We start from the raw sequence: 13,528 nt of genomic DNA on the forward strand, positions 1-13,528 counted from the left end.
GTCCGCGGTGATGTGACCGGACAACACCGCAGCGTTTCAACCGCTAGAGGCCGGCCTTTCTGCTTTATATAGTAAATATATACTAAAATAGACGTAACCACTTTTGGAAATAAGTGTCTCAGTTCTAATTGATTAAAAATGTTTAACTCAAATCAAAGCTAAAGACAAACAGTTTGACATATAAATCATAACCGTCGACGTCGATATAGTCTTCCACCTGAAAATATAGTCCTCAAAACAGGTGATGGAAGAACTTTAATTGTCATCATCAAAAATACTTTTAACGGAATTTAGGAAGCAAAATTCCGCTTATTCATTCATTTATCTTTATTAGATCAACTGACATCGAAAAATGGAGAAACTGCACGGACACTAGGATCATGTATTTATTAGCTTTTATTTAAGCAGCATACGGTACACATGAAAGTTTCAAGACAGCTTTAATGAGGAATCGTCCATAAATGTGTATCTTTTTGAGTAAAGCTTATTTAATGATTGCTAAAGTCATTATTCCTTAGTTATTTCTGCCGCTAACATGAGTTCACAAACTCGTTTAAAAAAAGTTGTAAAAAGAAAATAGTTCTGATATTTTTTGTTTATCTTTTAATACGCATCTCATCCTGACCAAAACTCCCTAACATTTTCTTTTCTCATTGGTCCTAAATCCAACTTTCTCTCCCTCTCAGTAATCTCTTTAGTTCCCAACAACATGGCAATGTAATAAATTTGTTTTATTGTAGACAATAAATTCAGCCACTCTCTCCACGATAAGACCCTATAACCTTCATTCTGCATTCTGTTCCCAACAACTGTATTTAGCAAAGATTTATTTATTTATTTACTGCAGACATAAAGCTGCTTTCCACCCCTAAATCACAAGAATGTAGACAGACCAAAGTAATATCGGAACTGACACTCTCGGCACAGAGATGTCACAAGGACAAATCACAGCTTAAGAGTGTAAAAACAACTTCTGCTTAAACTGCAGCAAGTGACGAATTATTTAAGGCAAAGGAAGACATACAAAAACTCTTCATCTGTGGAAGTATTAGGAATTTATTTCCCATTAGTGAGTTGCTTACTAATTTATGGAAGCTTCTCAGAAGCCCTATGAGAGTAGAGTATCAACAATAACGCCACATATAAGGATACAACAGAGTTAGATATACACAAGAAATATGATTAAACATGATGTTAAATCTGCAAAGAATTATAAAAAAAAACATTTAAAGTGATTATTCAGCCATCAAACCATGTTCAGTATCATTTCTGTGTAAATCTTTAGACACAACCAGTATTTATTTATTTGAATGATTTGCTTATAACAAACAAATCATTAAAACTAATATTAAAAGTAATATTTGATGATGACAGACACGTTTCCACTCAAAAACAGTCCGGTTCACCATGTTTCTGGCTTCAGTCACAGCAGGACGCAGAAAGGCAAAAAGGAAAATGCTTAATTCCTTCTATAAATGTGTAACGTTTTTAAGAAAAGAGATTAAAGAATTACTTAAGGCGTTCACTTTTTACTTACAGTGCAAAACAACTTCAAGACTCTATACAGTTTTTGTTGTATAGTGTTCACAAGTCAACATGTTTTTTCAATACTTATTTCATTTCTAATTTCTAATTTCCTTGTGTATTCTGTGTTTAATCACAAGCTTGGTTTGTGATTAGAGTTGTAAATTTAGCCATATGTCTAGATGTTGATGTAATTCTCAGTTTCAGCAGCTTCTCTTAAAAGTAGTGCAGTTACATATTTGTGCACTAGATGGTAGCATGTTTTTAAAATCTGCACAGGCATTTCTCTTAAAAAGCCTCAAAATGAATGAAGAAAGTTAACTCTCTCATAGTATGTCCATGTATTGATGAGCCTTATGGAGCTTGGATGCAACCAACTGTAGTTTTTGGGAGATTAAGGGGGGGGGGGGAAGCCAAAATAGATGTAAAAGTACATCTGATCCTCACATCACACTGAAGGTTAAGAATCTGAGTAAAGAAAGACGTTTGTGTTTGAGTGAGACATCAACGCTCACTGCAGTCCAGAGTTTAAAAGGTAATTGTTCCGTATTCTGATTGGCCAGATGAGAATTGTGATCAGGCAAAGGGCAGCAGCCACGGCAACGCCCCCAGTTATGGTCGCCATGACGTCACGATAAAACCAAACGCAGTCTGGGCAGTAGGACTCGGAGCTGTGGAGGAGAGGTCGAAAGAGAAGGGCCAAAAAACATTATTAAATAGTTGTGGTGCTGGAGATATTAAAGGTCCAGTCTGTGGAGTTAAACTGGATAATCCATTTTATGATATCATTTCAAAAAGGAAAAGAAAAAGACAAAAGTTTAAGGATTAGACTGGGATTACCCTGTGGGCTATATTTCTCATCGGTTAGTCCATCTGTCAGTATTCTTGGCTTTTCTACTTATATCTGCGGCACAGACACGTGATTTGTGAAGAAATCAATAATAAATGTAAACAAATCTAAAAAGCTGTAGGATTTAAAGGTTTCTAGTATTTCTAAAATATCAAATCAGAGAAATATTTAGAGTTGCTGATTTATGTTACTTTCTTTAGGTAGCTAACAGTTTTTTAGAGGCATACATACAGTTCAGAGTGCATCTTCCCTGTGTGAATACAGTGGTTGTTATCACTGAACCCAGTCTCTGTGTGTGTGTGTGTGTGTGTGTGTGTGTGTGTGTGTGTGTGTGTGTGTGTGTGTGTGTCTGTGTGAGGCTGTTAAGACCTGGTATTATCATGCCTCCCGGGTGTGCCGATCACAAGTTCACAACCTTAAATGTGTACTGGCAGTAATATACGCCCTCAATGAACACCTGTTATCGGATCTCAGTTAACTGCTATATAAGCCTTATAAGACATAACAAACAGAACATCATCAAGTCTGCTGGTGTTTCTGTTCACAAATAGGTTCAGTGACAAGAATGGTGTTATCAAATTTCAGTCAGATTTGCCTGAGTAGCATTTAGGCAATAAAGATTTTAATAAACCGAGTTGATGGAAGCGAAAGGAGTATAGAATACCTGATCTTAGTCTTTAACCTCTGCACACTAGTCTCACTATCTGTTATGCATCCATGGGCTGTGTGCGAATTAATGAGCAACAGCCCATTACCCACACTTTCTGAAGCTCCACGTCCAGTTCTGCTGCGTTACCTTAAAAGAAAAGGAGCAGAAATATGCAAAACTTCGGTCTAAACATTCAGACTGAGGTCTTTTGTCCTGGTTGAAAATTCAACCAGGACAAACAGGACAGATCTGGAGCTTTAGCTTTGCACTCACTGCTGCTTTATCCCCTGTTGCTGCAGTAATGAACACAGAGGACGAGCAGGAGGTTTTCGATTTAAAATGCTGGCATTTGAACAAAAATCTAAATGCGCAAACAGATTTTTAAGATGACATTCAACTATTTTAATTTCTGTCCATTATGACAACACAACAAATCAATCCCAATCATTCAACACGTCAGAATGTTCACCCGATTTTGTTTTCCAGGGTTTCATCAGTAAAATAATCACAGGATGTTTCAATCCAAAACTGAACATAAACTGTTCCAGGGCAGATTATGTGGTCTGCACAGGTCATCGCTGTGATCTGACCGGGTAAAAGAACGCTGGAACGGCCCCTGGTTTTGAAGAGCAGAAGTACTGGCGACTCGACTCAGACCCACAGCTTTGTCAGCGCACTCACAGCTGATTTATTCACCGTTTCTGTTTAATCTAACACAGAGGACAAGCAGGAGGATGTCGTGCCCTGGTAAGACTAAAAAAGGTATGGGGAAGTGAAATCAGACAGATTTTTGTGGTTGACTTTGTGGATGTGCTTCCATTTTGTTCACAGTTTTCACTACAGTGTCTATTTCAAGAGATGGGCGACATCGAGGTGTCAGCCACAGAGGGACTCACCTGCAAGGCCAGATGCTCTGGATGAGGATGACTCCCACACCGTTGGCCACTTTATCAGTCAGGCTCATCGATCCATAAACAAAAGCTCCACTTTGCTTCCAAACAACACAGAAACCATAAATTATTACACTCAATACAAAAAAGTAAAAACCACTCCAATCTTTCTGAAACGCATATAAGTTTATTCACTGCATTCTTTTCTGAAAGAGAGAATTGATTCTGTTTTTATTCATCTCTGTCCAGATGATGATAGACGCAACAGATGTGGATGAGATGCAGCATTAGCAACATGTGCTGTCATCCCCACGGTCACTTAAACAGCAGTTGTTTATTTTCGTCTTGCGATGATTTCATCTCATTTGTCTTCAAAATTAAAAGTTAAACCTGCTTTACAGATCATCTAAGCTCTGTTTTTAGTCAAAAATAGTAAAAGTATAACTTATCCAACTGAGAAATGTAATTGTTTTTTGTAGTTTGACATTGTCTTGCTGAAATAATCGAGGTAATCTCTGAAAAAGACGCCATCGTCACCAATAATGCTGCCTTCTGAGACTGAATGAGCACACATACTATCACGGATGCTGGCTTTTGGACTGCGTGTGGATACAGACTGGATGATCTGTCTGGTCCTTAGCCTGTAGCATCCATGATTTCCAAAAAATCATTTCAAATTTAAACTATTCAGACCACGGGACAGTTGTAGATCATTGTGAGTATTCATCATTGGGGATTAAATTACCAAATTAAGTCCAGTTTTTGTCCACAGAGTGATGAACCCTCAGCATCTTAAGTCTAAAAGCTCTTTTTTATACCCACTAAAGTTACCGATGTGCTTCCAGCCAACCAAATTAGCTGTAAGATGTTTTCCTTTCTTACCCCGTCTCATAATTGTCCATTTCAGTGTTTATAATTGGTCCATGACTGGTTGTTTTATTTTTTGTTGTTGTACCATTTAAAGGATAAACAAATAATTTAATCCTGTTTTATGTGCATTTCACACAGCAACATGAGGCTCAACTCCAAACTGTCTGTTTGACTTTGTGCATCATTTTTGTGCTACTTTTATAAAAGGAAGCATTTAAAACTGAATTCTGACAACTTTCTTCATTTCAATTGTGCAACAACTCTGTTAAAAAGTAGAAAAACTGGTTTGATTTTGTTCCACTTGACTTACTGTCTGCTCCCCGATGAGCGTGGCTGTCATGGATAAAGACATGACCAGGATGGTAGCCGAACCGGCTCCCAGCAGCACTGCAGCTCCAAAGATGTTGTTTGCTTCCATCTTATCATCAAAAAACACCCAGGTGGCGAAGCCAAGCACCAGCAGCAGGCCAATGAAATAGGTCATCTGACATCATGAGATAAAAGAAAGAAATAGTAAGAGTAAGAAATTAAGTAAAATGAAGGGTACACATGAATAGATAGAGGTGGTTATCATATTGCTTGTGATTCTCATGCCATATAGGAAATTAAATGAATTAATAAGAAGATGTTTGTCATATAGACTGGCGGCCTGTCCAGGGTGTACCCCGCCTCTCGCCCATTGACCGCTGGGATAGGCTCCAGCCCCCCCCGCGACCCGACCAACGGATTCAGCGGTATAGAAAATGGATGGATGGATGGATGTTTGTCATATATGCCCTAATAATGGTTGATTGCTCTACTTTTAGATCTCACAATAAGCAAAAATCTGATGGGCAAACAAATATGTACAAGCAAACAAGTACATTTAACAGTAAACAATCAAATTAGCATGACTGGACAGTGCTAACTAAGAAATTCCCACTTATTCAGATTATCGATCTTCAATTGGATTTACTAACTGCTTCAATTCACTTGTGACATTCGCTGTACGTGCAGAAACAGTTGTTCCAGTGAGCTAACCAGCCACGACTTCCTGACACATAAAAGATGGAAAATGCAGAAAGGGGACGTCATGAAAAGTGAGACACTCACGGTGATGCCTATGAGCCTGCTGACCGGTTTCATGGTCAGTGAGCACACGAAGCCGCTGATGTACATCACCAGGGGGATAATGGCGATAAAGTTCTGAGGCAAAAAAAATGTGAAAACAATATTAAGTACACAGTTTCACACACAAGCCAAAAACTAAAGTCAGCGTGTCAATACTGTTGTCTTACCTTTGATAACATGAGTGAGTAGGTGAGGTAAACAGAGATGTAGGTCTGAGACAAGTTGACGATAAGTCTGGTGCACATGTAGAGAAAAGCCATCTGGCACAAAATCAGAATACGAGGTAAAGTTTGCATTTTTATCCAACTGCAGTGCACTGCAGTCCACATAAATCTAATTCAAAGGCAGCACTGTGCAAAGTTTAGGCACTAAAAATATTTAGATTATAAACTATAAACTTAATTCTGCAGCGAGACAGCAACGTTAAACACAGTAAAAGTGGTAAAGTAGTATCTTCAGTGACGAGAGGAACAAGGAGTCCTGGAACAGACGGTCTGAGCCCCAAAGAGCCCTGATCGCTGGATCCTGATGTCATTCTGAGATTACATGAAGAGGCAAATGTTCCTATTGTAATATTTAATACATTTTGGAAGTTATTACTACCAGAGTCCATAAATTACACCAGACACTGATATTCTAGTTTCTGGGGGTTTAAAACGCTGTATCTGGACTCTGGTGTGTGGTTATGACCATACGATGCTAATCTTGGCATTGTTACATTGGTTGAGTAGCTCCAGGTTTGCTTGTTTTGGTAATTGGTCCAACAACACATGGCTGTTACTTTGCTCTTAATTACTGGGGAAGAAATACTTAATTTACACAAGAGATTTCCCAAAGATCAAAATGAAAGAGAAGCTTTCTGATGATGCTGTTACCTGGTAGAAGGCTGGTTCCTTCAACCAGTGCTTCCACTGAAATACAGTAAGAGTGGCAGACTCCTGTGTAGGGGAAGACCTGATCAGCTGGCCTCCTCTTCCTGAAGCTGGCGGATCCTCTTTTATACCCACATGGAAAATCAGAGAGAACAGCACCCCGGTACCGAGCACTATGAGAGCCAGATTCTGTGATCAGAGACAGCTCGGATGAGAATGGTGATCTCATAAGAGAATCTCCCAGGTGTGGCTCTTCTTACCCTAAACAGGGGGATGTCCACCGGGCCCAGGTTGTCTGTGATGGAGGGGTCCACACTGCCATCAGACTGGAAGTGAAAGAGCAGCCAGGCCACAGCGTACACCGTGATGTTGGCCACCACACTGAAGGCATACCTACACATTGAAAAACACACATGTATTTGAATATATCACACAGTATCATGAAGGCTAACATATCCAGCAACTATCACTGACACAGTTAAGGACACAAGAAAGCATGATGAAAGAATTGCATAATCCTCACTTCCTTTTCTTTTGAATTCTTGAAGTTCTTTTTTTGTTTTTCCCAGTTGATATGAAGCACTTACTTTGATGAATTGCTGCATCCGATTATTCCTCTGCATTGCTTTTAATTCAAGGCTTGGAGGAAAGGTCAAGCAGAGAAGGAAAACAGAAAGACTGAGAAATAATTTGAAATTATAAGAACTACATGGTGTATGTTTTCAAGCGCAGAGAGAGTAAAGCCGTTCAGTCAAAAAGTCAGAATCAGTTGCAATGGCTGTCACAGAGGTAATTGAATCAGAAGAGTTCATCAAAGCAATAGATCTACATTTGAACAAAGGCAGAGTTGGAGTTTCATACCATTTGTATTCAACGTACAATTGTTAGGTTGTCTTATCATAACACCTATTAATAGAGAAACGCTTGTTTTCTCTGTCAGGTTTACATAACCATAGGAGGCTGCTGAAAACCAATAATTTGCACATGACTGTAAATAAAACAGCAATTTCTTATTATTGCACCACAACTTTTGTTTGGGACTGTTCAAACAGGGCGGAGAGCTTTAATGAATTTGTTTAAAGGCGCTAAAGGGATGATTTTCAAAGCTTTAGACAGGTGGTTAATTAGTTAAAGGTAATCCCTTGGACTGCTGGTTAATGAGCAGGTTCTCTGATCAACACAAGCGTGGGTTGACATGACATGTACGCTTGCCGACGGCAGGGGGCAGTAATGTATATCAACAGGTGGCGTTAGAGTGCAAGAAGCAGAGCGGGGGACAACTTAAAAGCTCCCGGAGCTTGACATTAATAGGAATGGCTCATTTTAAGCTGTACATGTTGTTTTTTGATGGGAATCTTTCGGCTGAAGCACCAGGTCAGAGACTGCCAATATCAGACAAGCTGTAAGACAGCTGCAGTACATCCAGAACGCTGCTGCTCGAGTCCTGACTAGAACCAGGAAATACGACCATATTAGTCCAGTGCTCAGGTCTCTGCACTGGCTTCCTGTCGCTCAGAGAATAGACTTTAAAACAGCTCTGCTTGTGTACAAGTCTCTTCACGGTCAAGCGCCAAAGTACATCTCTGACATGTTAGAGCCATATGAACCAACTCGGGCTCTGAGAACCTCAGGGAGGGGTCTCCTGCTGGTGCCCAGAGTCAGGACTAAACAAGGTGAGGCTGCGTTTCAGTTTTATGCCCCTAAAATCTGGAACAGTCTTCCAGAAGATGTGAGACAGGCCTCAACTCTGACAATGTTTAAATCCAGGCTGAAAACAGTTCTATTTAGCTGTGCATATGACACCTGAAAGTATTTTATCTGCACTCTTCACTTTTTAATTAATTAATGATTATTTTAATGGGTCTTAAATTTCTTTCTTTTTTAATTTCTTTCTTTTAGTTTTTTTTATTCCTTTTTAATTGTTTTATTGCCTTCTTGTGATTTTATGTAGCTGTAAAGCACTTTGAATTGCCCTGTGTATGAATTGTGCTCTATAAATAAAATTGCCTTGCCTATAAAACACTGAGCCACGAGGAGTCATGAAACATTAATGATAGATCAGAGATTGGGTGGCATGATCACTCAGAGAATGCTTAATTTGACAGATCGGGACAAAAAGCATTCGTCATTAGATTTTGAGTATATTAAACAGAAGGGACATACATTTTTCATAAGATGGCCACCCAAAAGTTGTCCTGAGCCATAAACCATGAAGTGGTGTATTAATGATTAATGAGGTCGAGCAAAATAGTTTTGGTTCAAATATTAAATTCATTATTTTGTTTCTGAAATACGCTTAAGTGCACTACTTTATTTGTTAGTAAGCTCCAGGCCATTTCCTCCCCCGCTGCAGGGCGTACCTGATGACGTCACCTCACCTGTACGCAGTAAGCTCCACCTTGGCGCTCTCCCGAGACACCAGCTCCGGGATGAGGGACAGGTGCGAGATCTGCGTGGCTGCCCAGCCAACCTGGAAGAGGACGATGAAGGGGGAGAAGTAGACCATCTGCGCCCACTGAGGAGTCCTGTCAGTGCACGCGAGGCAGGGCGTGAAGATGAAGGGGAAAGACACGAGGACGCAAATGGTTCCTGGAAATGGGTGGATTTAGGAAACGTTCACATTTGGCGGTTCAAAGACAGAGCAGAACGACTAGAAAGTGTAGTATGCCACGCAAGACTGGAGACAAACAAATAGAAAACTACATAAATGGTGTGCTGTGGCTGGCAATTTAAACCAACTCCATTAAAAATGCCCTTAAGCATCCGCACACAGGCCTCCTTCAGTCCAATTTTATATGGAAACTTACTGTATTGAGCTTTGTTATATTGTGTTTCCATGTAGGAGTACACTGCAATAATTTATAACGCATAGACGTTGTTACTTATTGTGATTTCCTGCATTATTTCTACACTTTGTGTTTCACAGTTGACCTTTGATACTTGCCCAAAAGATGCCAGCTTTTTCTCTTGCCGTGTTTCAGGATGCCTGTTGTCCTGTCTGATTCATAGCCAATCAGAGGCGTACAAACTCCGTCCGCTACTTGACCAATGAGCAGCAGCACACCTGCGTAGGTGCTCCGGAAGCCGAGCACGGAGTGGAAGTACACCAGTAAATAGGTAAACCACATGGAGGCGCACAGGTCATTCAGAAAGTGTCCCGCTGCGTAACAGACCCGCCTGCATACTGATAAAGTCCGATCTGCTGGCACAAATTGCTCCATGACCGACTCCTGTGATAAAACTTCCTTTATTCACAATTAGAGATCTGTCGTTGTCATATTTACAAATACATGTTGCAAATAGTTACACCAAGAGACGTAGAGCAGAAGCACAGTTCAACCCTGGTCTGAACATCTCCAAAAAAACTCCCCAATTAGAAATCACATAATAAACGCAGAGTAATGGATTATACCAAGCTGGGTCCCCACGCTGGCCAGCTGAACCGGTGTGGTTTTGGGTGGAATAAGTCTGATGCGCCAGCAAGTGTTCGATGCTGTCGAGGGCGCATTGGATCCAGCGATGCTTTCACGCGCAAAGGCGCACTGGTGTCTTCAGTTATCCTCTGGACATCTGGAGATGTGTTTGGGTTATTATGCAGCGGCAAACATACAGCTCTGCAGTGTACACGCCTTATATGTCGTGTAGATTAAGTCATGGTTATGAGTTGCATTTCAAACCCGTGAGTTGCACAATGGGCTTCCCATACACGGCCGCTTCCTCTTTCCGTCCTTCACACGGAGCGATTTAAGCACTTTAGTCCCCCCAAAACCTGCTTAGAGGAACACATTTTCAGCTCATCTCAACTTCAAACCAATTCAATTCACATGGGAGGCTAAAAAAATAAATGCTGGTGACCTTCTGTGAAAGCCAGACGTAGTTTCAAGATGTAAAACACTTGCAGGGCTTGGCGTCATGTCACAGATGGGTTCCTGTGATTCGAGTTGAAACGGACTTAAAACTGCCACCAGCTTTGAAAAACAGTCGCTACACCTTCATCCTCATCCGTCTCCCGTGACAACAATCCCACAGCTGTGCATTAAAAACATTTCTTGTGAAAAAAAAAAAAAAGTGGAAAACAATCAGCTTCCTGTGACTGGTCGATGACATGTGTTTCACGTGGTTGTCATTCAAATTACACAGCTGAGATGTACTGGTCAGACAGCATTGAGCAATAAGCCGATCTAAAGTTAAACTACACTAACCGATGATTCATAATCATGGACAAATTCTGAAACCCCTGACAGTGAGAATGACTTCTGGTCATTGTGTCTCCCAACTGTATCTGAAGTTTTGCATCATTTAGCTTGTTTCTTTGTTTCACCTCCAGATTTCCTGTCTTATTTTTGATCGTGTCACAGCTCTTTGAGGCCCCCTTCTGGGTGGTTTGTGTTAAATCTTTGCTTTTAGGGTAATTTTGCATAAATGTGTGATGATTTCACATGTCCTTGTTGTTCAGTCATTCTGGCAACAGAGTCCCTTCGACTGCTTTGGCCTATGCCCCGATAGGCCTGTTCAGTAATCTGTCCATGACCATAAGGATAAGCAGACTCAAATGGGTCTTTAAAGGAGCACTCTGCCAATTTTACACATGAAGATGAGCCAAAAAAAACCACAAATGAGTTTTATAAAGACTGAATAAGAGATTATGATGACATCATGGGGGAAATGTCAGCCTGGGCTCAAGTTATGAGCTTTAACAAAATAACTTGTGGTTTTAAGAGGGAATTCGGAGGGCAGCACAGCTGTCATTATAGATGCCGTCCAACTGCATTGTAGGAAATTTAGGCTACTTTATGCGAGCTCCACATAATGATTTTTTTTTAAGTCAGGTAGGGGTATCAGCCTCTGCCATCTGTTTGAGGAACTATGATATCCTCGCAGTGGTGTTAAAACACTAAATCTTTTCATAACCAATAAGATTTTAGGGGAAATGTAAGCATTCATCAACACAGAGCAGCAGGAAACAAAAAATAAAAGACATAAAATGAAGAACCAAAGGGATCCATGAAACTACATCTGTCTGCAGCACAAAGGAGCTCAAAACAAGAAGATGCTTTTTACTGTCTCGTACAGTTTGATCAGAAACAGGAGGCGAAGCCCTGATGTGCCTTTAAAACAACGAACACCAGTGAGCTGCTTTTCTGCCGGTGACACCCAGCAGAAAAGAAAACAAAGCTTCAAACACATTTTTTTTTTGGGGGGGGGGGGGGGGGGGGGGGTTCTATCAATTAGATTTTCTTGATCTAGCAGCGGACCGTCCGGGCCACTGCCGCACAGATGTGCCGAGCGTCACAGCAGAGAGGCATGGAGGCCGATGCATGAGTGACGTGCACACGGTCAATTCACATATTTGCATACAAAAACGTCTGGATTAGCAAGCGCCCACGTGCCCCCTCTCAAACACACAATCTCACGCACACAGTAATCCAGTGAGCATTTGGGTCAGATTAGATTAAATGTCATGGCGGGACACTCACTTTAGCTTTAAACATTTTACTAAAAAAAAGGCACAAACTATGATTTCCTGGTAAATTATTTTTGATGTAAGAAATAAAAATCAAGACATCTTTTCTTTTCTTTTTTCCATGGAAGAAAAAAATAAAATAATTAAAACAAAACAAAAAATACATTTTTCAGCCGTAACTCAGATATAAGCGTTGTGAGGGACTCCTAGATCAGTCTTTATTAAGATGTTTTCTTAATTGTTAATTTCAAACCCTAGTTTTCCACTGTAATCGTTTTGTTTGTTTTCCCCAAAAGTGCAATAATAAGAGAGCTTAATATCTGTTTCTCTCATTCTTCCACAGTACCTGAGGCCAGTGACTGTGCTACAAAGACCACGATGACGGACAAAAAGAAAGCCAAAGTGAGGAAAAGACTTGAACTCCAGAACACTACAACATAAAAATGTTTTCAATGCAGGGATCTGACTTCAAAAACTGAGGATTCATTTACAAAAGAAGAAAAAAGAAAAAAGAAACGTAAAAATCTTCCAAATTAAGTTTTATAGATGAAATGCTTCCTGTGTCTCTTAATCAACATCAGCATATTTCACCTTTTCCTCTTGATCCCAAAACACACACCAAAGAAAAGAAAATGAGCAATTTTCTAAGGAGCAGATTTCTTTCATTCGAGCCACTTGAATGGTTTCCCCTGATCAACAGCTGGACTGCTTGAACAATACACGCTCTGTATGGAATCTAGAATACAACAACTGCTTCAAACAGCATCTTTTTTCATATTCACGCCACGGTATTCGAGTTTCATTGTTACAGCTTTTTTTTTTTTTTTTTTTTTCAAACTTTTTCTCAAGCCCCCCCTGTTGTAATGCAGGTACGTTTATTTATTTATTTTTTTTTTCCATCAGAAGAGGAATCAAGAGTCTGTTGTGGAGTCAGTAGGACTGCAACATTCCTTCAACTCTGCATTAGCCAGGGAGTTCTGACAATGAGAAAGAGAGCGCGAGGAGGGAGGTACATGGGGGAGAAGGTCAGAGGGGTAAAGAAGTGAGGGGGAGGCTGGAAAGAGATAAGGAAGGGGGGAGGGCAGGGGTTTGTGTAGTTGCTTCCATTTAAAACTTGACAGTGACCACAATGTTTCAAGTTCTCTCTGTTCTCTTCTTTCACTTGTGCCTCTGGAGGGCTTTCCTCTTCCTCCTTTTGAAGAAGCAACAGCACCTGCGGGAAAGCAAAGATTAAATTTAGAAAAGTTGTCATTTTCAAAGAGATCAACGCACAAGCCAATCTGATTTCTGATCGTGCAA

The 13,528-nt window shown here is 40.3% G+C and overlaps 2 protein-coding genes and 1 long non-coding RNA gene across 7 annotated transcripts in view; 1 reads left to right on the forward strand and 2 right to left on the reverse strand.

Annotated features, from left to right (window-relative positions):
• Positions 1–458: 458 nt before the first annotated feature.
• On the reverse strand, positions 459–12,726 carry mfsd12b (major facilitator superfamily domain containing 12b). The gene is made up of 9 exons (XM_075485724.1): positions 9,710–12,726; positions 9,144–9,354; positions 7,026–7,158; positions 6,769–6,954; positions 6,061–6,153; positions 5,876–5,968; positions 5,094–5,267; positions 3,920–4,014; positions 459–2,195 (listed from the first exon to the last, which is right to left on the reverse strand). Exons 1-9 carry the CDS (start codon positions 9,984–9,986, stop codon positions 2,036–2,038), a joined length of 1,422 nt encoding a protein of 473 aa, XP_075341839.1. The 5' UTR covers positions 9,987–12,726; the 3' UTR covers positions 459–2,035.
• On the forward strand, positions 8,035–13,040 carry LOC142400652 (uncharacterized). The gene is made up of 3 exons (XR_012772952.1): positions 8,035–8,438; positions 9,119–9,882; positions 12,573–13,040. It is a non-coding gene; the product is annotated as an uncharacterized LOC142400652 (long non-coding RNA).
• The window catches only part of csnk1g2b (casein kinase 1, gamma 2b), a 30,414-nt gene continuing 29,705 nt past the window's right edge, over positions 12,820–13,528 (reverse strand). For all 5 annotated transcript variants that reach the window (XM_075485723.1, XM_075485721.1, XM_075485722.1 and 2 more), the window contains one exon: positions 12,820–13,442. In XM_075485723.1, coding sequence (XP_075341838.1) covers positions 13,388–13,442 — 55 coding nt within the window. In that variant the 3' untranslated portion in view covers positions 12,820–13,387. The remainder of the gene's footprint in view (positions 13,443–13,528) is intronic.

This window comes from Odontesthes bonariensis, chromosome 15 (assembly GCF_027942865.1).
Source record: "Odontesthes bonariensis isolate fOdoBon6 chromosome 15, fOdoBon6.hap1, whole genome shotgun sequence".
Classification (NCBI taxonomy): Eukaryota; Metazoa; Chordata; class Actinopteri; order Atheriniformes; family Atherinopsidae; genus Odontesthes; species Odontesthes bonariensis.

What these genes read in the sequence shown, in the direction of transcription:
- mfsd12b (XM_075485724.1), bottom strand. Translation starts at nt 9,986, where the DNA reads ATGGAGCAATTTGTGCCAGCAGATCGGACTTTATCAGTATGCAGGCGG. An exon ending in CGCTCATCGGGGAGCAGACA is followed by an intron (nt 4,015 to 5,093) that starts GTAAGTCAAGTG and finishes GTTGTTTGGAAG; the next exon opens with CAAAGTGGAGCTTTTGTTTA. An exon ending in CAGAGCATCTGGCCTTGCAG is followed by an intron (nt 2,196 to 3,919) that starts GTGAGTCCCTCT and finishes TCTCCTCCACAG; the next exon opens with CTCCGAGTCCTACTGCCCAG.